Consider the following 25,740-nt stretch of genomic DNA (forward strand, 5'->3'; position numbering starts at 1 on the left):
ATAAACGCTCTTCATTTTCTGCCATGACGAAAAATTATGGGGCTTCTAAAGTCACCTCAAGAATAGAATGCGACAGCATTCGAGCGACATTGCTTGCTGTAGGTTTCTGTAATTTCAGCTTGACATGCTCATTGCTTTACTTTCAAATATTTTTACCACTTATAATAGGTTCTGGGCAGGGACTTTGAGTTGTTTTTCTTCTACAGTAGACATGGACAGCACTGAAGGTGACTCTACGAGCCAGCCGCTGTTCTTGGCCATACGACTCGACCAGCATACCTGTAAATTTGGACAGAGGGCTCTATTAGGTCGCGCTTTCTACACCAGTTGAAAGCATTCTCAAGTACAATTTGTCAGTGCAGTTTTGTGCCATCTGCTCTTCCGATCTGACGCCATGCTGTGCAAATTCTTCTGCACCAGCCTCCCCGCAAGTCTCCTTTTAGTGTAAATATCTGCTTGACTTGTTCCATTGCAGACTACTCTGTAGTCGTGCTTGTTTTAGTAAAAGTGTTTCCCGTGTTTCATGTCTCACTTTCCTTGTGCTAAATGACTATGGTGGTCACATGTAGCCAGTCAGTGTGAATGTGTAGCAGACGGGAGGGGCTTTATTAATATTGTTTGTGATGCAACATGTGGAGACCTAATGTAAACTCCTGTTCCTTCCCGAGGCTGTTGAACATTACCTTAGTCTTCTGCATATTGATTTTCAAGCCTACCTTTCTACTTTTCCTGTCTAGGTCATCAATCATTATTTGCAGTTCATCTCCCGAGTTGCTTAGCAAGGCAATGTCATCAGCAAATCGCAGATTACTGAGGTATTCTCCATCTAACCTTATCCCTAACTGCTCCCATTCCAAGTCTCTGAATACTTCCTCTAAACAAGCTGTGAATAGTACTCGGGAGATTGTGTCTCCTTGTCTAACACCTCTCTTTATGGGAATTTTGTTACTTTCTTTATGCAGAACTATGGTTGCTGTGCAGCCCCTATATATATCTTCCAGCACTTTCACGTACGGCTCGTCTACCCCCTGATTTCGCAATGCCTGCATCACCGCCGAGGTTTCAACTGAGTCAAATGCTTTTTCGTAATCAATGAATGCTATGTATAAGGGCTGGTTATATTCCGCACATTTTTCTATCACCTGATTGATGGTATGGATATGATCGATAGTAGAGTACCGTTTCCGAAACCCTGCTTGATCCTTTGCTTGATTGCAGTCTAAGGTTGTCCTGAATCTATTAGCGATTACCTTAGTAAATACCTTATACGTAACAGACAGTAAGCTGATTGGTCTGTAATTTTTAAGGTCCTTAGAGTCCCCTTTCTTGTGAATGAGGATAATGTTTGCATTCTTCCATGCTTCCGGTACCGTCGATGACACCAGGCACTGCGTATACAGGGTGGCCAGTTTTTCTAGCACGATATCCCCCCCGTCCTTCAGCAAGTCTGTAGTTATCTGATCCTCTCCAGCTGATGTCCCCCTTTTCATAGTTTCTAGTGCTTTCTTGACCTCGTCCTTCGTCACTGGTGGAACGTCTGACTGTTTTTCCCTGACGCCAATCTCATTACGGTCCTGACTACTTTGGCTACTGTAGAGATCTGTATAGAACTCCTCGGCTACTTTGACTATCTTGTCCATATTAGTGATGACGTTGCCCGCCTTGTCCCTTATCGCATACATCTGGTTTTTGCCTATGCCCAATTTCTTCTTTACCGATTTAAGGCTTCCCCCGTTCTTTACAGCATGCTCAATTTTCTCCATGTTATACTTCCTTATATTGGCCACCTTGCGCTTATTGATTAGCTTTGATATCTCGGCCAATTCGATCTGGTCTGTTGGATTGGAAGCTTTCATACTCTGCCGTTTCTTAATCAAATTTTTCGTCTCCTTAGACAGCTTGCCGGTATCCTCTCTAACTATCCTACCGCCTACTTCTACCGCGCACTCAGTAATGATATCTCTGAAATTATTGTTCCTTGCCTCTAGGGTAATGTCGCCATCCTCAGTTAGAGCTGAATACCTATTCTGTAGCGAGATCCTGAACTCTTCTGCCCTCCCCCTCACCGCTAATTCGTTGATGGGTTTCTTTCTTACTAATCTATTGCGTTCCTTCTTCAGATTTAGGCTAATTCGGGACCTCACCATCCTGTGGTCACTACATCGAACTTTCCCGATTACCTCTACATCCTGCACAATGGCGGGGGTTGAACACATTATGAAGTCGATTTCATTTTTAGTCTCTCCGTTAGGACTTTTCCATGTCCATTTTCGGTTCTTCCGTTTGCTGAAGAAGGTATTCATGATTCGTAAGTTATTGCGCTCTGCAAACTCAACTAGTAACTCCCCCCTGCTATTCCTGAGGACAACCCAGAGGGCTATGGAACGAAAAATGGTAGGGGTAACATTAAAGGTCCACGGAAACGGCCCCCAAGACGACACTGATAAACGCGTTCAATGTGTAGAACGAATTATTTTGAGCATTAAACCAAAGTATAACTCCTTAGAACAAAGCCAGTGATTTATTATTAATTTTTAAAAACAGCGTTTTTTGAACTTCGCGGGCACAGAGGATGTCGTTTGGCGGTGTCGCATGGAACTATTTCCCAGGACCGTGACGTCACGGGCATGTTGACTGGCAAGCAAGCCAGAAGCTGCCATTCGCTACGGCCACTGCAGCCATGACGTCACGGACACACTTCCGGTAGCTGCGAAAGTCGTCTGCTCGTGCGCTGCTCGAACTCTGTGCGGGCTGTTACAGCTCGCCGCCCTTATCGGTTAGGTGGCCATTGCCCATTAAGTGCAACCGAAGCGACGCAGGGATCGGCAGAACGAAGCTTCATTTACAAATATCTTATTTATATAACGTGGTTTCAGGAGTATCGGAGTGTAGTCCGACGAGGCGTCAACAGCACGGTCAAGCACCGCACGATGGCAGCACCTCCTTGACCGCCGTAAACGCTGCCGCTGTGCCCCTCCTCCCGCATACCGTTCGCGACCGACACGGCGGATCGTTAGCACCGATGTCCGAAATAAAGCGTGCTAAAATTTGTTGGCGTCTGGAATATTGAGCCGAATATCAAGTATGAAGCCCTCGTGAGGATCGCTGACCAGCAGCAAATTGCTGGTAAGAACGATAGCCGTGATACAAGCTAGTTTCTGCTCAAGCCAGCTGCCGCATTTCGGCTGATCCGATCTGATCGTACTAGCTCTGCAATTAATGCGTCGGTAGAGTTAATCCTATAATTATTTTACTATGGCAGGATAGGAATCACTATAAGGCAGTTTCATAAGTAGATGATTTACGACGGCGTTGATCATGTTCCAAAGCGTCGACCGCCGCGGCTTCGAAGCGAAACAATAGGCCTAGCGACGACTAGGGACGGTCACGCACGGCGCCGGCGTTCGCCGCGCTCGCACGTTCCACCCCCGCGGTAATTGTGTAACGTACCTCAGCCTGCTCGCGGCATCCCGTGCTGCAAGCGTTGCAAACTCGTGTACTTTCATAGCTAAGGCCGCGTATTTTTTGGCGTTCTGCTCAGCAACAAGCCGTTCAAACGATACTGTAAGCACGACAAGGCTTCAGTGCTCAGTCGCTGCGCTGTCGGCCGTAATCGAAGACGTCGGGCGGCACCATATTCTATACATCGATCTTTAAACGTGATACAGTGGGCAAATGAATAACTTTGTGAAGCAGACCCGCTCGTACGTTTCGCGCACTCGGGCGCCGACGAGTAGCTTCCGTCAACAGACGCCGTCATAACCTCAGTTAACGACGCAAACCGAGGTCGTCAAGCTCGGTTTGCGGTAACCGCGGTTAGTGGTGCAACCATGGTTTGGTCCGCCGTGTAACATAGGATAACCACGGGTTCGCGGTTACACTAACCGTCGCTGCGCGAACTGGCGAACTCCTCAGGTGTGTGCAAGCGAGGACGGGTTGGCGCGAGTACGCCAAGTACGCCACCAGCGAGCGGGCGCGCGGCAACCGGAAGTTCGTCGAAGTGACGTATGTCTGGGCGGAGCTTTGAACTTGCTTGTATTCTTTGTTTTTTTTATGGCTCCCTTCAGCGTACGAGTTGAGAGGGAAAATTGGAAGGGTCGTTTTTAATCGCCGATATCTCTGGTGTTGCAGAAGCTAGATCGAAAATTTTTGCGGGAGAATGATGGGTGGTTCAATAACTATCAGTGTTGTGGCGTTGTTTATCCTTCTTTGTGACCCCTTTCAGTGGACCTTTAAGAGATAGAAAGCGTGCAGAGTGGGTCAGAGAAATAACTCAAGTTAACGACATTCTAGTGGAAATTAAGAAGAAGAAATGGACATGGGCAGGACATGTAGTGCGACGAGAGGATAACCGATGGTCGCTGAGGGTAACAAACTGCATTCCAAGGGAAGGAAAGCGTAGCAGGGGGCGGCAGAAAGTTAGGTGGGCGGATGAGATTAAGAAGTTCGCAGGGGTCAAGTGGATGCAGCTAGCACAGAACCGGGTTAAGTGGAGGGATATGGGAGAGGCCTTCGCCCTGCAGTGGGTATAATCAGGCTGATGATGATGATGATGATGATGTGGAGACCCATTTCGTCTTGACAAGGTGTCCTCCGCATCAACATCAGTGATACCTCCGCTTAAGGTAGCGATTGGTTTTAAGGATGCTAGTCAACCCATACCTTCGCCCATTTAGTCTGCACATGCCTGCAAGCAAATGTCTGACAATCACTCTTCTACCACTGCCTGCCAATAGAAAGCCCAAGTTGTGGAGTTTAAAAGTTAACTCTGTTTAATTGACAGGCAACTGGTGACACATTTTGGATGGGAACAGCAACAGCCTTAATGCGCACAAACTGCCTTGGATTCTGCTGTTATCTCTTCGAAGTACCCACTGACTCGGTGACAGTTTGCCTGCACCACATTGCACAACGCATAAAAAAGGGCAGAGTCAAATTCATAACTTTTAGAACCGGCATGGAACTTTTGCGAATTAATGCAGATTGCACCCAATCTGGGGAAATCAAGTCACATAGTCTTGTGAAATCCCACTGCTCGCCAACCAATCAGCGCTTGGTCACATACATGATCCGACCTCTCTACCAAGCAAGTGTAAAGAAGACAAAGAACAGAAAAACGCTGCGGCATCGCCATCACCATCGCTGGTCTCCGGCGCCCATCTCGCTCGCGCTGAAGCTGTGCCCTGCGGCTGGTATTCGACCCTGCTGTGTCCGAAGTACTGCCAGTGCTAGACGTTCCAGCCGACCATTAAATCCACATTTCACTTGGTGGAGGTCAATCTGAGGTTCCCTGTACCAATCTCGCCCTGGAACTTCGCAGCAGAACATTGACTACCCCAATGACGGAGCCGACTTCATTGCACCTACCTCCGCCAGTCACCTGCACAGGTGCCGTTCGTCAACGGGACCCGGCTACCTTCAGTGGAAGCAGCGATGACGACGTCGACGATTGGCTGACCACTTACGAACGGGTCAGCCGTCACAATAACTGGGACGACAACCGTAAGCTCATCAATGTCATCTTTTACTTGAGCGACGTCGCTAATCTGTGGTTTCGAAACCACGAGTCGGACTTTGGCACCTGGGCGAATTTCAAGACGAAATTTTCTGATGTCTTTGGCCGCCCCGCCGTCCGAAAACTCCGCGCGGAACAGCGTCTTCGGTCGCGACTGCAGCTGCCCGGTGAAACGTTCACCAGTTACATTGAGGACATTGTTGATATGTGTCGTCGCGTTGACCCGACCATGACCGAGGCCGCTAAAATACGTCATGTCCTCACAGGAATTGATGACGGCGCTTTTCACATGCTCATCGCGAAAGGCCCCACTACGGTCAAGGAAATCTATGACCTCTGTCAAAGCTACGACGAGCTCCGGAGGGAGCGTGCTTTGATTCGCCAGCCTCATACATCACTTGCTGGACTAGCCGCGGAGAGGGAGTCATCTAGCCTCTCTGAAGACATCAAGGCTTTTGTACGCCAGGAAGTCGCGCGACAACTGTCCCTGCAGCCCTATGTTAAGGAGTCGTCAACAACTGGCCTTGTTCCGGAGCTTCGCCATGCAATCCAACAGCATGTATCTGAAGTCCTCCCTAATCCTGTTCCTCAACCAGCTCCGGTCGCACCTTCAATGCCGTTACTCACGCCCACAGTTTCATCGTCCGGCGTTGCGCCACTGAGCTACGCTCCAGCATTCGCGCCGGCTCCTCCTCAAGTATTGCGCCGCACGTATGCCGAAGTCACTTCAAGTCCACCGCCTGAGCCAGCATATGCCTATGCTTCGCCCCCCATGCGGTCGGCACCAACAGCTTTTGCTCCCCCCTTGCTTCCGACACGATCTCCATGGCGCACATCAGACAACAGGCCTATTTGCTACCACTGCGGTATCCCTGGGCACACTACACGCTACTGCAGGCGCCGAATAAATATAGCCTTTGCTGCACGGCCTGCGCCACCTTATTTGGCCCCCCAGTTCCCAGTCCCATCGGGTCCTCCAACAGCAACCCCTGAACCTCCGGACTTCCGCCCTCGTCGTTCGCCATCACCACGTCGCCGCTCCATTTCGCCAATGCGCCGACGACCCGCTACCCAGCCGGAAAACTAACCGCCGCAGTTCGCGAGGCACGAACTGCGTATCCGACCGAATTTCAAAGTCCTCGTCTTAATCCCGCGAATGTTATTCCTGTCATCGTTGAAGGTGTTCATACTCTTGCGCTCGTCGACACCGGTGCCGCTGTATCAGTTATCAGCCAAAAACTCTGCCGCTCCATCCGAAAGGTGACTACGCCTCTCGAGGGACTATCGCTTCGTACCGCATCCGCTCACAGTATACAGCCGACAGCTATCTGCACTGCTCGCGTCGTCATTGCTGCAGCCTTGTACATCATCGAATTCGTCGTTCTCCCCACATGTTCTCATGACGTCATTCTCGGCTGGGATTTCCTGTCCCAGCATCATGCTATCATTGACTGCGCCAGTCCTCAAGTAGAGCTCATTGAATCGAGTGATGCACCGTCTGATGCCCTGCTCCACGAGCCGTGTCCTCGTTTTGCGACCAAACTCCTCGTAGAACATGACACAACCATCCCACCTGTTAGCGCTGTTCTGGTTCCCCTCACTGCCTCTTTTACCACTGCCGCGACAGTCCTCTTTGTGCCCTCTAACGTTGTCTGCCGCCGCCGCCACTTACCGCTGCCGTTTGCCGTCCTTGACATGAAAAACGGCGCTAGCACACTTCTGGTAGCCAATCCTCTTCCGTCTCCCGCTATGTTGATCGAAGGGGAGTGCCTCGGCCGCATCGAGCCCGTGGACCTTCTGTTCACCTTTGATGATGTATCATTCCCTGTTTGCCAAGTTGACGCCTTGACTCCAACTCGTGTGGCTTCAGATCCGCTACAGCGGGACCTTTTTGACCATTCCGTGGACAGCGCTCTAGAACCGCGCCACCGCGAGCAACTTCTTGACCTTCTACACCAATTCCGCGCCTCTTTCGACATTCCGCAGTCTTCCTTGGGCCGCACGACGACCGTTTCCCACCTCATCGACACTGGCGCTCATCCACCTCTCCATCAGCGGCCGTATCGGGTGTCCCCGACTGAGCGCCGTGTTATTGCCCAACAGGTCGATGACATGCTGCAACGCGGAGTAATTAGAGAATCCTGTAGCCCATGGTCGTCTCCTGTGGTCCTAGTTAAAAAGAAGGATGGCTCCATACGATTTTGTGTTGATTATCGCCGCCTCAACAAAATCACTCGTCGTGATGTGTACCCCCTCCCACGAATCGACGATGCCCTAGACTGTTTGCAAGGCGCAGAATTCTTTTCCTCACTTGATTTACGCTCCGGGTATTGGCAGGTGCCCATGGCAGAGGCGGATCGTCCTAAGACCGCCTTTATTACTCCAGACGGACTATACGAATTTAATGTTATGCCATTCGGACTCTGTAACGCCCCAGCCACATTTGAAAGAATGATGGACACTGTACTGCGCGGCCTGAAATGGAACATCTGTTTATGCTACCTCGATGATATCGTCGTCTTTTCAACCGACTTCCCGACCCACCTGACTCGACTTCGCCAGGTCTTCACCTGCCTAACCCGCGCCGGTCTTCAACTGAACCTCAAAAAGTGCCGCTTTGGTGCCCGCCAGCTCACAATACTCGGACATGTTGTGTGTAAAGATGGCGTTCTGCCTGATCCTGAGAAGCTGCGCGCCGTCGCTGACTTTCCGAAACCGACCACTTTGAAACAACTGCGAAGCTTCGTGGGCCTCTGCTCGTACTTTCGTCGTTTTGTTCGGAATTTCGCAACCATCATAGCCCCCCTTACACAGCTCTTGAAAGGCACCCCTAACCTCTCCTCTTGGTCGCCAGCCTGCGATGATGCATTCGCGACACTGCGCAATGTTCTGACGTCACCACCAATCCTTCGCCATTACGACCCTACTGCACCTACAGAACTTCACACCGATGCCAGTGGTGTCGGCCTCGGCGCCGTCCTCGCCCAGCGCAAGCCTGGCTTCTCCGAATACGTTGTCGCCTACGCAAGCCGTGCTCTCACCAAAGCCGAGTCCAACTACTCCGTTACCGAAAAGGAGTGCTTAGCAATCGTGTGGGCTGTAACGAAGTTCCGCCCTTACTTATACGGCCACTCCTTCGAGGTAGTTACAGATCATCACGCTCTCTGCTGGCTCGCGTTTCTCAAGGATCCGTCTGGCCGTCTCGGGCGCTGGGCTCTCAGGCTTCAGGAATACGACATCCGTGTAGTGTACCGCTCTGGCCGCAAGCACTCTGACGCCGACGCTCTTTCTCGGTCACCGGTGCGCTCGCCTAACTCATCGTCCCCTCCTCAAGCATTCTTGTCAGCACTCACCATTGAGGATATGCCTTTCGAGCAACGACAAGATCCTTGGGTTTCTAACCTGCTGGATATCCTTGGCACTACTTCCGCGGCTACGCATCCTCGGGCACTCCGCCGACAGGCCTCCCATTTCGCCATTCGTGACGGCCTTCTCTACCGCAGGAACTACAACTCAGACGGCAGTACGTGGCTTCTTGTCATTCCGCGCCACCTCCGCTCCGAGGTTTGTGCCCACCATCACATTGACCCTCAAAGCGCTCATGCCGGCGTCCTCAAAACCTATGATCGAATTCGTCAGAGGTACTACTGGCGGGGAATGTACAATTTCGTACGGCGCTACATTCGCTCTTGTACCGCCTGTCAACAACGCAAGATTCCTCGGCCTCCCCGCTGGCCCTCTCCAGCCTTTACCTTGTCCAGCTCGCCCGTTTGATCGCGTGGGAATCGACCTTTATGGTCCGCTACCATGCACTGCCGCTGGTAATCGATGGGTCATCGTCGCAGTCGATCACCTGACCCGTTACGCCGAGACTGCTGCACTTTCCGCGGCGACAGCCCGAGAGGTAGCCCATTTTCTTCTACACCACTTCATTCTTCGACACGGCGCCCCTCGCGAGCTACTGAGTGACAGAGGTCGTGTCTTTCTTTCCGAAGTAGTTCAAGAGCTCCTGTCGTCTTGCAAATCGATACATCGGGCTACAACCGCGTATCACCCGCAAACAAACGGCCTCACGGAGCGCTTCAACCGTACGCTTGGGGACATGCTCGCAATGTATGTTACATCTGAATCGGGAAGCTCCAACTGGGACCAGGTACTGCCATTCGTAACGTTCGCGTACAACACTGCCACCCAAGCAACAACTGAGTTTTCGCCCTTCTTTCTCTTATATGGCCGTGAACCATCTTGTACTCTGGACACAATTTTGCCATACCATCCAGATGCCTCTGAGTACAGTGCTTTGTCAGATATTGCACAGAAGGCCGAGGAATGCCGTCAGCTTGCTCGCACGTTTACCTCCAACAATCAAGGCTATCGCAAAGATCAGCATGATACCGATACCCCTGCTCCCACGTTCCTGGCCGACAGCTTTGTTTGGCTATGCGTTCCTGCCACCAACAAACTAGACACCAAATACCACGGACCTTATCGCGTCTTGGAACGCACATCCCCTGTGAACTACGTCATCGAGCCAGTCACCCCTTCTTCCGACCATCGCCGTCGCGGCCGCGAGGTTGTCCACGTTAGCCGCCTCAAGCCATATTACAACCCTCTGGTCGTCACTTCTCCCTGAGTCGCCAGGATGGCGACTTCTTCACGCGGGGAAAATGTAAAGAAGACAAAGAACAGAAAAACGCTGCGGCATCGCCATCACCATCGCTGGTCTCCGGCGCCCATCTCGCTCGCGCTGAAGCTGTGCCCTGCGGCTGGTATTCGACCCTGCTGTGCCCGAAGTACTGCCAGTGCTAGACGTTCCAGCCGACCATTAAATCCACATTTCACAAGAAATTTCCTGCCAACATCACGCTTTCCTGTTCATATGAACTGTAAGCTAATGCATTAATAAGTGAGTTTTATCTTAAGCCTGTCTCTGCATCGGCAACCAGGGGCCCACCCAGTCAATGTTAGTCCTTGTGTAGACTCTAGCAGTGGGCCTAGCGCCACAATTACGATTAGGCGCCATCTGTAGGATCCCTAGAATATTGCTTAAGGCTAGTTGTTCTATGCTAATTAGTGTATTGTGAATGGAGGAATACACATCACAAAAAGACGTGTCTGTTTTAAATCTTTTTTTTTTGCGTCTTGTAGTTCTTCATTATACACTTTAAATACATCCAACATAGCTGCCATTGCGAGAATATTGCATGCCATTCTATGTATTCATTCTTGCAGTAGAACAGTGGTAGGGCTATGCCACCTCACCTGCAACATTGGCATTGGCTGTAACATATAGTGTACGAACCAATATGGCTGGCACGTAAACCTGAGCTTTATAAAGCCACAATCACTGCTAGAAAATTTTATATACAGCATCTTTTTTGTCTGAGGCAACAAAAGCAACACATTACCTGAAAGCTGATCTGGCAGTGGAGGCACTATTCTGCTGTCATTCCCTTTCACTTCAAGAAAACACCACAATGACAAGCAGAGGACAAAGTAAGAGAATTTTGCTATGAATGCTAACTTTCAAATGAAAATTTCTTCAAGCTTTCATCCAGATAAAAAATATGCACGCACTGCCCTCTCTATTGCATGGCGCTGGTTTGCGGTTCGAGACCCGCTAGGCAACGACTCCGGCGAGGCTCCAGTTGTGTCGGTGCTGTCTGTAGAGCCAGGGATCGTTACCCAGCACCTCCACCACAATGTTACGCCCTTAGCGTCGCGACGGAGACGTTCTAGCCGGTTCAGTACGCTAGGTACACACGGCTAGCGGGAACGACACAAGTGCCACCAGACAAAGGTCGAAGGGGCGCGCACACATCTTCTTCCTCTTCCTTCTTTCTTCCTCCGTGCTCTGTTTGAGAACAAGTCCGTAACAATATATCAGGAATAAAGCTTTCCTAATCCCCCATGTTTTAACTGAGGCGTGCAAATATTTTATCCCAAGCTGTTCCATTCATTCTCATGTCGGCACTATCCCCCGAGTTTCTTCTATCAAGAGTGCAGCATAGATTATGCGAAGCGTTTACAGCTCGTTTAGTCCAAAAGCCACCTCGCTACCCCGGTTTTCGCTTGAGTACTGTCGAGTTTTGTCTGAAATATTCGGAACGTGGTAGTAAATACGGAGGTGCGGTTCAGGTTTCCACCGGGATCTGTGACAGATGCTGCGCCTTTACTTTTCTATAAAACAATTTACAAATTAACTGCGGTTGTCCACCCAAATAGAGAGATAGAGAGAAGAATGAGAAGGCGTTGCATCCCGCCGACTGTTTAGGCGAGGCTTGAGCGTCCCCCTAACTTTTATTTTCTTCTTTCAATTATTATCAACAATTTCATCCTACCATCATTGTGTAAGGTCCTGGAACAATTTACTCTGGTTTGGTTTCAAACCAATTTACTCTGTGCGAGTGCATGTATACGTGCGTGCATGCGTCACACACGGCTTCGTGCCGATGTCGGGATAGACTATTAACTCAAAAATCTCGGACATCTTGTTCATCCTAAAGTTATAGCTAAATAATGTATGCGCGAAACTTCTCATAAAAGCCTAGTGCGCACAGGCGCCAACTTTCACACATCTCTGTTCCCTTGATTGTTTATTGATCCAGCTCTGCGAAGCGCTCTGCTATTCTGCGCCCCTGCTATTCAGAGGTATGCGAAGTGGGAGGCGCCTGTTGCACCCAATCTCCAGCGAGCTGTAAGAGACTTTCGGTGGCGCACTGAGTTGCCTACTCGATCCCCACCAAATTAAGACAGGCTTTACAGCTCGGGCATGTTGATACGCACTGTATCAAGTGTGGTCAGGTCGAGTCTCACAGACACGTGTCCTTGAGGACTGCGCTGCAGCTTGGACATTCCGCTGCCTAGCGTCGTGAGCGTTTTCATCCCACAGAGGAAGGCCGCGCGAAGCGTTCGAACAATGTTTAGTCCGCGTGGGCTTGATCATTTGGCAGAATAGGAACGCGGTCGTATTCTTTCGGCGACCCCGTCGTCTACTGTTCTCTATGCTAGTGCGTCTCACCTAGATATAGCGAGCTGTTAGCTCTTGGGGAGAAAAGCTTTATCCGGAGGTTGTTGACGCGGCACATCCACCTCAGGAAGGTCACTTTGTACATCAGAGTGATTTAAACTAGGCTCTTGTCTTGAAAGACGCTAGCCTGCAGCTCACGCTTACATGTGTGAGGTAGTAAGTGGTGTTATTATTATTATAGAATAAAATAAAAAATAATTAAAGGAAGGAAAGATTTTTTGCCTGCCCCGGTATCTGCTATCGAAATGCGCTGAAGCAGCTGAACTGGGGTGGCGGAAATAAAGGGATAGCAGGGAGACAGGTAGGAGAAATCGAAGAAGTGAGCGACAGGGAGAAAGGAAAGTTTAGATTAAAAGGTAAAGGAGTATAATACAATATAGTACATTTCAATATATGTGTGAGACTAAAGGAGCAATCGACTGCCTGGAAATTTGTTAGGTAGTTAGAGCTCCCGAGGGAGTCCTGTTGCAGCTGTATTATTGATATACAACGTGTGATCAGAAACTCACTGCATCATATATTTCTTGTCGCTACCTTATATGTTTGGTACTGTTTGCTGTTTTACTGAAACATTATTTATTGTCCCATTGTGCTTTGCTATTTTCATGTTTGTCAATGAAATTTCTTTGGTTCCCTTCTATGCAACGGTTGCAAGTTTGCGCCTATGACGTCATGATCATTTCTACTCTCTTATCCCGGTACTTTTCATGCAGAAGTCTAAACTTTCTGCACTTATGCAACAGTCCTTCCATATGCAGGGCTATACTACAAACGACCTGTCGGCTTAGTACGTACGACAGATCATTCGCTTTAATCACTTCCGATATATGTCCACGCCTTAAAATGAACTAAAAGTTCTCCATATTATTGGTCTGCAAGCCACAACAACAACCCAAATCTGCGCAGCTGCTTCAGGAAAGAATTCTTTTCAATTAGCTTTTTTACTTGCGCGTACCTCGTGTAGCTGTAAATAAATATTCTTAATTGTCAGTCACGTTGTACAATATAGGGGTCTCAAACTAATATTGTTATGCAGGATGCGTTGAGAAAATATGTCTCTCGCGGACCAGGAGTGGACACAAACAAGCAAAAAAAGAAAAAAAGAAGAAGCCATAAATCAAAACCATAGCAAATTTTGTAAAACAAAAAGCAAAATACCAATAAAATAAATAAAAATCAACTATTTAGTTCCTATGAAACCACACTCCCATTATTTGAGAAAAAAAAAAGAAAAGCGGAGCATCTTCGATTTTTTGTGTCCAAACGCGCCGGAGGAGCGCGTTACTTCGGGATGGCTTGGCGGAGTTCCTGAAAGGATACAGCGGTTGAAAACTACCACAGTCACTTGCCCTGACAATGTATAAATGCGAATGAAAAAGTGGTCTGGTTGTCCGGCGCCTCATTATTGAAGGTAACAAAACTTTCACTAATAACGCGCAACTTTGGAAAACGCGCTCACATTCCCGACATTCCGTTCGCACGTACAGCGTCCTCGCGCTTTTGCAACTAACTTGAAAGCACGCATCAACGAGCACAAGCTGCCTAGTCTTCCAAGAACTGTTGACAAGAAGCGGGAGAGGATAGGGGGGTCCAATTGTAGAATCGGACCGCTCGCTGCGAAAATGCACCGCTCCGACTTCCGAAAAAAAAAAAGGAAAAGAGCCGCCCGTGCCACCCCGGTAGGTCGTAAAAGAGGATGAATGGGCGACACGCGAAGAAACAAAACCAAATGAAGGACACTGGCCCGTTTTCTCGTGGCTCTTAGCTTTACCAGACTGTTTTGAGAAACAAGTATGCGATTAATAACCTGATCAATAATCGTTTTCCTTAGTTTCTTTTTGCACGTATTTGCTCGTAAGACAACTTTGTTGAAAAAGAGCTCTCCCAAAAATAGTATACAAATACCACAAAACTGAATGCTCTCCTCAAAGTCGGCGTGTACACTACACACTCTTCTCTCGCCCAGTCAGGAACGCTCGCCGCCAACTTTCGAGCTGCGGGGGTGGCACAGTTGCCCCCATGGAGAATCCTTCCTCCATGGTTGCACCTCACTTCCCAACATTTCTCCCCCTCTTTTCCGCCCTTCCTTCAAAACGTCCGAGCGCGCGGTCGGTTTGTTGGTTTGTTTCGGCCGAAACTCCCAATACGTATTTCTCCCCTCCAGTCGTGTTTTTAGTTTGTCTCTTAGCTTGCCTGCCGGAACGTTCGCCGGCCAAGGTTCGCCAGTGCCCTGCTCATCCCCGAGTGCTTTTTCCTTTTTGTCCGCTTCTTTTATTTTTACACTATGGCTTTCCCACTTACAATGCGAAACTGCGTCTACTTAAGTGCCCTGCCGACGAATTTAGGTTAGTGATACGGGCTAAATGGGGTTGTACGGGCTCGTGTGCGCCAGAATATAATTTAAGTTACATCACTCACTGCAGCGCTTCGTAACAAGCAAATACTATAATGACATGATATACACATGAAATCGCGGTCACCTCATGGCTTGCTGTTTATCAGGAGAACTCGGTAAAAAATTTTACTAACAGATATAGGTTCACTAAAAATGTGAGAGACAAACAAACAATCATTGTAACAAAACATTTACACTAAATAGCACGTATAATTGTGCTCCACACTGCGCGCAAATTACATAACATCACGAAAAACCAAAGCCAAGTAACAGGCAAATTAAAAAAAAGTTGCAGTCATGCTCTTCGTAACTTTTTTCAATTTACCGCCTCAACTGTCGGGCCGACGCATTGCCGCACTCCTGCCATTTACCTGGCGACGTGCTCGGCATTTAGTCCGCCCGCGAAGTCGGGCAGAAGCGCACTGCGAACTGCTTGCCGGAATGGCTGGCGGCTATATCCGGGCCGACCACTTGCCGTGGTTGACTAGCCGACTAAGTCGGCTGCCGACTAAGTCGGCTGCCGACCATTTTCCGAACGTCGGCCACACGTAAATGGTCGGCCAAGGATGCTTGGGCTGCCACTGATTTTTATCTGTTGTAGGCCGTCATTGCACCCGCCACCGCTTCGGTGGTGGTGGACGACGGCTGTTGTTGCGGCGCGCGTCTTTCTCTCCCTCTTTTTTCTTTCTTGTCTATTTTCTCTTCTGTCCGCGCGAGGCAGCGAAGGTGGCTCAGCTACAGAGCCAGTAGCATGCCCATGCATTTTCATTGCTTTCTTCCTACAGCCAGAACAACAGCAGCAAAATCGGCCTACGCCGAATGCATTGCAGTGCGCCAGAGTTGGCGCTCCTGTCTTATCTTACTCCGTGGGACACCCGAAGGAAAACAATGCACGGGCCTGCTACTGGCTATATAGCTGAGCCACCTGTGCTGCCTCGTGCGAACAGAATAAAAAATAGAAAACAAAGAAAAAGAGGAGGGAGAGAAAGACGTACGTTGCAACAGCCATCGTCCACCACCGAAGCGGTGGCGGGTGCAATGACAGCCTACAACAGATAAAAATCCGGTGGCAGGCTAGCTCCTAGTCCCAGCCCCTTCGTCCACAGAAAAGTTGACTCAATCTCAACTTTTTGCCCGCACGTGCTGATCAGCAAGGCGACCGGATTGCAGCTATTGGTTGCGCTGTAGGCGACGCCTCCGGCTCCTCCTCCTCGATCTCGCCAGGCCGACATGGCCGCCAGCGGTGCGAAGCGACGAGCGAAGCCTAGATGGTAGTTGTTGCTTTGCCGCATAAACCAATATACTTAGCGCGCATTGCTAATATTAGTGTTCCTATCGACTGTGATTTCCCCTCAAGTCGGATCATATGCGCCACTGTTATCTGCGCTGAGCTGAAGGCAGTGATCTTCCAACCGGCGAAGTTTACTTCGCACCGGTGTCACGATGTGTTTGTGATTATCGCTAGCCGCGAGGATCTTCACGGCCGACGGCCAGCAACAGCAGTTCACGGTGATTTTCATGCGCACGAATCGGCTCCTCAGCGCATCGATAAACGCCCGTGCATGTGTTGCGAAAGTGTTTACGACTTGAGCGACTGCCTCCTAGCAAGGAAGATGACTGTCCATGTTTGCAAAGTTAGTCACACTATGTTTTCGTAATGCTGAAATGAACTGGGTGATAGCTAGTCTGGCACCCCTTCCACTGGTCGCAGTGACCGCAACAGAAACGAGCACACGACGTTGTTTCCGCGACGTGTCGATCATTTAATTGTGTTGATCGCGGTCCGTGTATAAGGGAGAAAACCTGGGCCAGGGGGCACTGCGCCACTCTGTGCGTCCGCGCCCTCCATGGAGACCCCTTCAAAACCTCAGCGCAGAGCGGCCGCGTCGTCTGCTCCCCGCCGCATCGAAAAGCATGCTGTCTGCTCCGCGCTGCTTTCCAGCACGTGTTTGCACGCGCGCGCTCGGTTGTTTCTTTCCTCCTCCGGCCGCATTCTGGCCGCCGTCGCGCTCCAACAAAGGGGGCAAAAAAAAGAAAGAATTGGAATGAAAAAGTGACGGCGCGCTTTTTCGCAAAACTCGTGTTGAAACGATGGTTGTCGGTTTTTTTAGGTATCTCATACCGCTCGTATCTCACACCTCTGTTTGTAACTGGCAGTGCCGCAGCAGCCGTCGCGGAACCAAGTCGGCCTCAAGAAACAGATATACGTCATTAATGCCATCACTTGCCTCTTATAAAGGAAAAACACATACGTCAATCGTTCTATCCTCATACGCGATCCTGCTTCGGGAGCTCAAAACTGCGCCTTCGCTAGAGGAGGTAACTGAACTAGGGATTGCACAGGGTAGCTGTGGAATTAAGAAGACAAAGGTTTCAGTGGAGAGATGTCTTCGCTTGCATGGACAGTCTTTGAGAAACTCCTCATCGTTATAGGTAGCTAGGTCATTCATTTCGGATGGCAGCGCCACGGCAGCGAACTCCCCCTGACCGCTGTCAGCAGGAACCAAAGGATAAGGCCATAAACGTTGGGTAAGACGGCATGATTTGTGCCCTTGTAAGGAACGCGTCCTTAACGCGCCGAAAACAGGCACCACGGCACCGGCAGCATCGCCTAAAACGTCTGACCCCAATGAGTTGAATAGGCCCCATTCAAGTGAGCAGTCACAAATGGAAAGGAAGCTCCCCAACCAGCGCCCGGAGCACTCGTCACGGTACACACGCGTATCAATTCTCAACGAGAAGGCTGGACCCTTCATACTCTAAACAATATGGACAGACTCATCGAGAGGTGTCGCCTCAAGTCCTTCAAAATACCTGTCGCTTGCCTCTGCCTTTGAGTAGCGAATTCGCGTTCATGTTTTTTTTTTTTATGTCTGAGCCTGCCAACAAGCGCTCTTTGAAAACAATGTCCGCGGCGATCAATTAATCATAATTTCTCACTTTCGAAAGCACCGATAAAGAACGTGCCTCCAGCCAGCCTCTATGTCTGCCGAGGCACAGAAAAAAACAAAAATAAGAAACCCTACTGGCAAATAGCGCCGGCTTTGCGGGCGCAGACGCATGACAATCCCCCCTCGTCCTCACTCTCCTCCCGCTCCGCGTGCACGTGCGGCTGCCTGTGCCACGCGCTCCCGAGCGAGCGGGCTGCGCAGACTCCGCTGAGCTGTGCGCGGGCGCTGATGCGCGTAGGCATGGCCTCCGAGATCACCCTCGCGCGCCGAGGTGATATCGGAGGCCATGGCGTAGGTTTTGTAGTTTCTCTCCGCTCCGCTAGAAACCGAGCGCTGGCGTCGCGGAGCAAACTCCAGCTTTGGTTTTGGAGCTGGGGCAAGAGGCGTCAGGTCGACTGCGGGGACACAGAGTCCCTTGTCGCTCTGTTTTGCGATCGGCGCGGCAGACCGCGGCCAGTTTTCTTTTGGCAATAACTCTTGTACCACCTCTTGTTTATTTGTATAAAGTTCTCCGGTTGTTTATCAAGTGGCTCCACCAACTTAATGGCTTGCTCCCACCATCCAGTCAACCATCAACATCGAACCAAAAACTTTACTGAGTGAATTATGAAGGAGAAGTTTAACTTTGCATAGAAGTAACGATGTCGGTTAATGATGCCTGTGACACAAGAAAGCTTGCTGATGACAGTGTTAAAATGACTGTCCCAGGTTAGCTGGCTGTTGAAATGCACCCCTAATATCTTAATATTGTCGACAACCCCTATTGTTTCGAAACCTAGCTTAATATCGCATGGTATAATAATGTTTTTATTTTTTGGTTTGAAGATAATTGCCTTAGCTTTAGTTACATTAATTTTATACTGATTATCAAGGGACCACTGATGGAGTGTACTTAGCGTCCTATTTGCCGCGTTTATCTCATCTTCACTTGCGCTTGATGAGAAGAACAGTGAGACGCCATCTACATACATAACACACTTCGCCTGCGGGCATTGACTAACGATATCATTTATATATAAGTTAAAAAGCAGGGTTCCAAGGATACTTCCCTGAGGTACACCAAAAGTTACTTTTTTTACTGAGGATCGACAGCCATTAATACTAACAAACTGAAAGCGGTGTGCAAGATATTGTCACGCACTTCCCGCGGTCCTTATTGAAGGAAGATGAGGTTTGGCGGAATAAGCAGAAGAGGACGAGGAAGCTGGGTCTGTCCGCTGTGGTGTGCTAATCTCCAATGCATCCTAACATCTTTGTAAATAAACGTCGTAACAATATGATATCAGCCTTTGCACTTGCTTGACCCTTAACTAGGTGCGGTGAAGCATTATATCCAATATGGCTGCCCCAAATGACTAAAACGGTTGGACATTATAGTGCGGTCATATTTTGACCATAAGTTAGAGGTATCTGTAGCTCATGGTCTTGTGTATTGATTACATTGTGCAATCATACCCTGAAGGACACTGAACAGACGTTTAAAGCACGTGACCAGTCAATTCTCGTCGGGAATGAAGGCAGACAAGGTCAAAGTTTTGGTGGCCGCGACTAGACCGCGGTATTGAAGATTTCTCAGTCCGATGACCAAACTTCGTTCAAACATGTCTATGCCGTCTGCAGCGCCCCCAGTCAACTGGCCGAAAACACAAGTAAAGTGGCCGATGATTCAAGTCTATTTTGCCGGACCGATAGCAGGAAAGATGATTATAGTGGCCGTAATGCACGCTCGAACTGCATATAAGCCGTCTCCGTGACACATGCCAAAACTGCTCGCACGATCAGCTGCATGCGTGCCAGGTTCAGCACATTCGGCGTCTCGCGAAACATTGTATTCGATAACAGCATGCAGTTCACTTCCAAGGTGTTCGCTACTTTCGCAGTGAAACTAAATATAGTGCAGATGCGAGCAGCCCCTTTTCACCTGCAGTCTGATGGGACGGCATTAAGAACAGTCGGAACGATTAAGGATGGACTTCAAAAAATGTCGGAGGAAACTCAGTAGACAACCTTGTCAGGTTGTTCTTCAACTGATGGAGGGCTCCCCGGAAGACGGGGAATTCGCCCTCAAAGCTATTACTGGGGTATCAGTTGCGATCTCACTTAGCCAATGTTTTTCTCGAGCTTTTGCAGAGTCGCCGTAGGAATCTCATGACTGGATGGTTCCCACGGAAACCAGCGTGTACGAACGAAACCACGGTGTGGGAGAAAAAATTGTTGCTACGACTGCAGGAAGAGGAAAATAAACTGTATGGGCCTGCTAGCGGCCCTGTAGCTGAGCCACCTCCGCTGCCTCGTGCAGACAGGAAAAAATGGAAGAGAAAGAAAAAAAGGAGGGAGAAAAAAAGATGCGCGTCGCTATGACCGTCGTCCACCACCAAAGCGGTGACGGGTGCAATGACGGCCTACAACAGATACAACCACCGCTGACAGGCTAGCCTCCGCCTCAAAAGGCGGGGACCAACCAGTTCCAGCTTCGTAGGGCCACAAGAGCAACCATCCTCCGACCGCAACTCTAGGAGAAAATTGAACGGTGGGTGTGAGGAGGTCCTTTAAAACCCACCTATCGAACGGCTGATTTGGTGGGATCAAACACATGACCAGACCGGTCAATCTAGGAACATATATCTTTTTGTACAGAAACCTAAAACTAGAAAAATAACAGGTAACAAATAACGAGCTTAACAAACAAGACGAAGACGAACACAAACAAGTAAATGTCGCCAGCCGTTAGAAGAATGAAGTCCATGCGGACCCTCCCGGTTGCGTGGGCTTAGAGTGCAAGGAACGCCCAGTGTCCACAGGCGCTTGGGTTAGACCAGCAGGTGGCTTGGTGGCAGGAGACTCTCGGCCGAGGCGAAAGGCCCCAGGTTGCCTTCAAGCGGCAGAGACGCCCGATTTCTAAACGAATTTGCGTGCTGACTACGTGCTCTAGGACCACAACAGGAGTTGGCCACTCCCAGGTCTGGTTATCCGAGTAATAGGACAGGTGGAACGCGATCAGCAGGAGCTTCTTGACCACTCTCAGGCCTGGTATCCCAGGTACTCGTAGGCCAGGCGGGACGCTATCAGTCGCAGCTCCTTGATCATCCGTCCTTCAGCAAAGCTGGTGGTGGTGTAGTTTATTGGCCATTAAAATCAAGGTGGGGCGAAGAGCCCGCTGCTCGAAGAACATAGCGAAGCTATGCTTGACTCCCAGAGAAGAAGACTTAAACAGACCAAGACGGGCCGTGCTCTCCTTACAAAACTCGGATATACCCTCAAAGACAATATCGCAGAATCCACAAATATCGCACCAGACATTAGGGATACTTTCACGATCAAACCGCTGCCCAGAAATATGGACCCTGTCAATCATAGCGGCAGAAGGAATGCCAGAGCACAAACTCTTGACAAACACCTGAAAGCAAACATTTTGTGAGGTACGTCGACGCAGCGAGGTACGAAGGCAGAAAGACAAGCGCAGCCGTGGTCACTGACTCACGAGGCAAGCTCATATGCGGAACAAGTATACGAACCAAATGCATCCGCACGGCGGAAGAGGTGGCAATAGCCTAGCAATCTCTGAAGCAAACCGAAGACAACACAGGTGATGGATATGCTCAGACTCGTAAGCTGCCTGTCGAGCCTTCCAAAACAACAGGATTCATCCCATAGCGAACAAGTTCCTAGCCCGCCGGCCAGAAGGAAGAGACCAAAGTAGGCAACACACGATTGTTTGGGTCCCCGACTCTGGGGTGGAGGCTAAAATTAGAGTAGATGGCGTCGTCAGAGGTGTCACTAGCCGGGCGGCGGAGCCATCAGTAGAACCTTTCAGGACAGCAGAAACATACGGGGAAACAATACGAGCGTGTAGGGAGAGGAGTAGAAAGTACACACTTCCACATGACACACTAAGCCGAGAACAAGCCACTACACTTAGGCGCCTAAAAACAAACACTTATCCAAACAGAGCCCTGTACACAAGATATAGCCCACACAATACAAAAGCGAATGTGTCTGGTGCAGAGACACTGCTACACTATACCACACAACATGGGGATGTAGCGCAAGCCCCATAATGCCTAAAATAGATAGCCCTAGTCCTGAGCAGTGGGAGGATCTTCTAGCCGACTCGGACACACAGCACCAGCTCATGCTGGTGCAGCGGGCCAGAGCCGCTGCTCAGGCCAACGGACTCCTGGACAGAGGACTGCCGACTACTGCTCTTTCTAACACACTACCCCGAACCACTATTTTCCCCAATAAAGTTTATCAATCAATCACTCGACCGACCTCTGTCTTGCGTGTCACTCCGTGTTCTCCCCCGCACGCGCCACAGACTCGCGTCGTCTTTCTCTTCTCCCTCGTGCCGGGAGCTGCAGACACCGTGTGGCGCTAGCTCCTTACAGCGGGACAAGGGGAGTCGACGCTGGGGTCTCGCATCATGGCTATCCAAACTCCCACTATTTTGATCAGATGCCACGTTAACCAAGTTGGTCATCGACACCAATCACCGCTACTAACCTCGCCTATCATAGAAACTTCAAAACAGACTAAGCAATCTATGCTCCCTGAGCAGTCATTGCTTCCGTCCGCCGCAGATTCCGAAGTTCAAGATGTCGTTAGCGCGAGCCCCCACGAAGCCGGGTGGCAAATGTGCCGCAGGCTTCACCTGCAAAATAGGCAGCCACGGAGCAAGTGTTGCGACGCTGTACCAGGGGACCCGAGCCAGTGCAGTGTTTCCATTTTTAACTGGGGAAAAGTGTTACAGATAGCACGTCTGCCATGCTGACCCCCCCCCCCCCCCTTCCTTCCCTGTTTGCCTTTTTCTGTCGATTGCTCGAGCGATAGCCATTCTGCTCTGCTCTCCCTCTCAATCCGTTTCCACCTTTCGGTATATAGTGGCCTTTGCTTCGAGAATAAACGGTTTCCCGCCAGCCGTGTCTGCCTCTGCTTGCTTACGGCTGGGCGCTTGCGGACCAACACTAATACCGGTTTCCATTGGGCGAACAGGAGCATGAGCAACGAGCAGCCAGAGCAGCCCACGAGAGCACTGGGGATGCGCGTTCTGGTCTCCCCAACGGAACATTCACGCTGCTCGGAGAGCAACATAGTGAGGGGGAGCGCATGACGTCAGGCGTCATGTGACCAAACTTTTCCTGCGCTCGCGTTGACCGTATCCGCCTGCCGAACGCAGCCGCTGCCATCTTCCGCCATTTTTCTCGACCGTCCTGCCCGGGCTCCGGGCGAATGACCAGAAGTGACGTCAAAAAGGTCTCGTGACTTCTTCCGTTCTCCCTGTACTCCGCCGCTGGCGACGGAGCACCGAGGACTGTTCTAGGTTGCTCTCGGGACCCCAAAAGCGCGTCTCCTCTGCCAATAGGACACAACGCTACTGTTCCTGTTCGACCACTGGTAGGCGCCGAAAATCGCGAGAGCACTTTGAGTGCAGCTAAATGTGCTCCTGTTCGCCCAATGGAAACCGGTATTAGAGAGGAGGCCGAAAGAAGATAGCAAACCACTTTAATCGGCTTATCCCCAAATTGTGCACAATTGCAGTAAACTTCCACCTCCAGCGCAGCTATGATGCATCAGCGTGTGCAGCGAGTAAAGCGCATAAATACTTGGTATTTCTGCCTATTGAGAGAGAGCAAGCCTCAATCACGGAAGTGTTAAGGGATCTGCAGAAAAACCTAACAGGTTGAAGGAAAGTTGAGGTGCCAAATATATATATTGTCACGTAGCCGTTTAGGCCCGTAACCAGAAGGTTGGTTTGTAATGGAGGGTTGATCCAACAGGCGCAGGAGAGCAGGTTGTTGTTGTTGTTGACAAATAACTAATGGCACATACCCACAGAGGGGATCGGCCAAGAGCAGGTCTAGAGTACCGAGAGACAGTTAGCAGCAAACTTCAGCCTCTTCTAATCGAACGTCACGGGGTACTTCTTCTTCAAGTCAGCGCAACATGTGTGTTTCCTTCATTGCCGTCTTAACCTGCCGTGCAAGATTCATTGGTTTCTGCCTTCGGAAGGGTCTGTTGCCGATGGACGTGAGTGCCTTTCTGGGATTTCTGAGACCGCCTGGATACTTTTTGAAGAGCTTTTTAAATTGTTGAGGTCCGAGCTGTGGCGACAAGTGCGAAGATGTCAGGACCATTTGCGGGCCCTGTGTTATGCGTTAGACCCTGGTTGGTTAGCCGAGATCAAGCTACGTGTCATTAGACGCCATGCGGCTAATCTGACGGAATTCCTCTGGGCCCAGACCTTGAACCAAGCCTTGCATTCGACTGAGGGCAGGCAGAGCTGTGTTCGTCGGGCTACTGATGTGGCAGTGGTTGGTGATGCGGTGTTGCCGGGGGACATTTCCAATATTTTAAGCAAGGGTCCCAAATTCTGTCAGGAACCAAGTGTACCGGGCCATGAATTGCTCGCGCTCAATCGGCAAATAGCTAGGAAGGCTGCAGGAGAAGACCAAGAAAGATGCCTTCTTGATGGTGTGGACGCGCTGATGAAAACTGCCAGGACCTCCGCGGGCCGTTCCAAGGATGGGTGGGGGAAGGTTGTGTCCTTCTTCCAGCACAATGAGTTACGACTGCTTCAGTCTGACAAGGAAGGAGGCTTCGTGGTGTTGACTGAAGAGGAATACCACAGGAGAGCGCAAGATGCGATCGCCAAGAATTTCGAGGAAGTAAAGTCCAGCGCCACTAGAGTGAAGGGTAAAGCGGCTGCCTTGTGCAAAGACTTGGTTCTCGACAGGTTAGCAAATGATATTGTTAGTACTAGGTGCAATGCCCTCTCAGTGTTTTTTACGGCTAAAACACATAAGCTGAATGTGCCTTTTAGGTCTGTTGTTAGTGAAAATGGTACTTGGCAGCATGTATTAAGCAAGTACCTACAGAAGCATTTAAATTCACTGCAGTTTCAAGACCCCTTTTTAACGAAGAATTCGAATGAAGTGGTGAGCTTTCTCGAGGATAATAAGTCGATTGGCTATGTATTCTCTGTAGACGTGGAAGATTTATATTATTCGGTGCCTCATGCTGCCCTGTTAGTTGCTGTGAGAGATGCTATTGAAGAAAGTGGGGTTGTGCAATTTCAGAACTCTAGTGGTCTAACAGTGGATAATTTTATACGTGTGCTTGAGTTTTATATTGGTGTTACGTTTATCTCTTTTGAGAACAGATTTTATCGCCAGAAACAAGGGATATGTATTGGTTCTTGTGTTGCCCCGGTTCTTTGTAATGTGTTTTTAGCTTTTGTTGACCGCGCCCTTGAGCAGAGCTTTAATGGGAAAGGTGTTCTAAAGGTATTTCGGTACGTGGATGATTTTCTGATTGTTCTTAACAAGCTACCAAACTCGACGTACACTGACGCGGTGGGGGGGATTTTGGACAACTTTCGGCAGAATGGGAGAGGTCTGGTTTTCACTCATGAGCTTCCTTGACAGGGTTCATTGCAGTTTTTAGATATTAACGTTACTTTAGGGAATGATCATGTTTGTTGGTTGTACGCTCCGCGGGCACAGAAACAACTTTTGCCCTACTCTTCGGCACATTCTAAAACTGTTAAAAGAGCTATCGCTAGCCAATGCTTAGGGTCTGCCCTCACGAAGTCGTGCCCGCATGCTGTGCAGTCGAGTTTTAATAGGCAAATACAGCGGTTGCTGTCTGCTGGGTACCCCTGCGCGGTCATTATGTCAGTGACGGAAGCCCTGCTCCGGAAAACCAAGCGAGCCATGTTTGGAAAGAAAACTGCTCCGGTGAGAAATACGGCTAAACCTGTTGTGGTACCGTATATGCATAAGGTTGCGCACCACGTGAAGAAAGTGGCGAACAGACATGGCGTGCCGGTGGTGTTCTCCGCTCCGAAGAA

General features: G+C 49.8%; 1 protein-coding gene across 1 annotated transcript; it reads left to right on the plus strand.

Moving 5' to 3' along the window:
* Positions 1-18,131: 18,131 nt before the first annotated feature.
* LOC146180189 (uncharacterized) lies at positions 18,132-25,312 on the plus strand. Its single transcript, XM_084580342.1, has 2 exons — positions 18,132-18,162; positions 24,051-25,312. The coding sequence occupies exons 1-2, from the start codon at positions 18,132-18,134 to the stop codon at positions 25,310-25,312; spliced, it is 1,293 nt and encodes a 430-aa protein (XP_084436468.1).
* Positions 25,313-25,740: the final 428 nt, after the last annotated feature.

This window comes from Amblyomma maculatum, chromosome 9 (genome assembly GCF_055883805.1).
Source record: "Amblyomma maculatum isolate TAMU_Amacu chromosome 9, ASM5588380v1, whole genome shotgun sequence".
In the NCBI taxonomy this organism is placed as follows: Eukaryota; Metazoa; Arthropoda; class Arachnida; order Ixodida; family Ixodidae; genus Amblyomma; species Amblyomma maculatum.

Excerpts from the sequence above, each read along its gene's own strand:
- LOC146180189 (XM_084580342.1), top strand. The coding sequence starts at position 18,132 with ATGGCCTCCGAGATCACCCTCGCGCGCCGAG. Across the intron at positions 18,163-24,050 it reads GATCACCCTCGCGCGCCGAG|ACCCTGGTTGGTTAGCCGAG; the intron begins GTGATATCGGAG and ends GTTATGCGTTAG.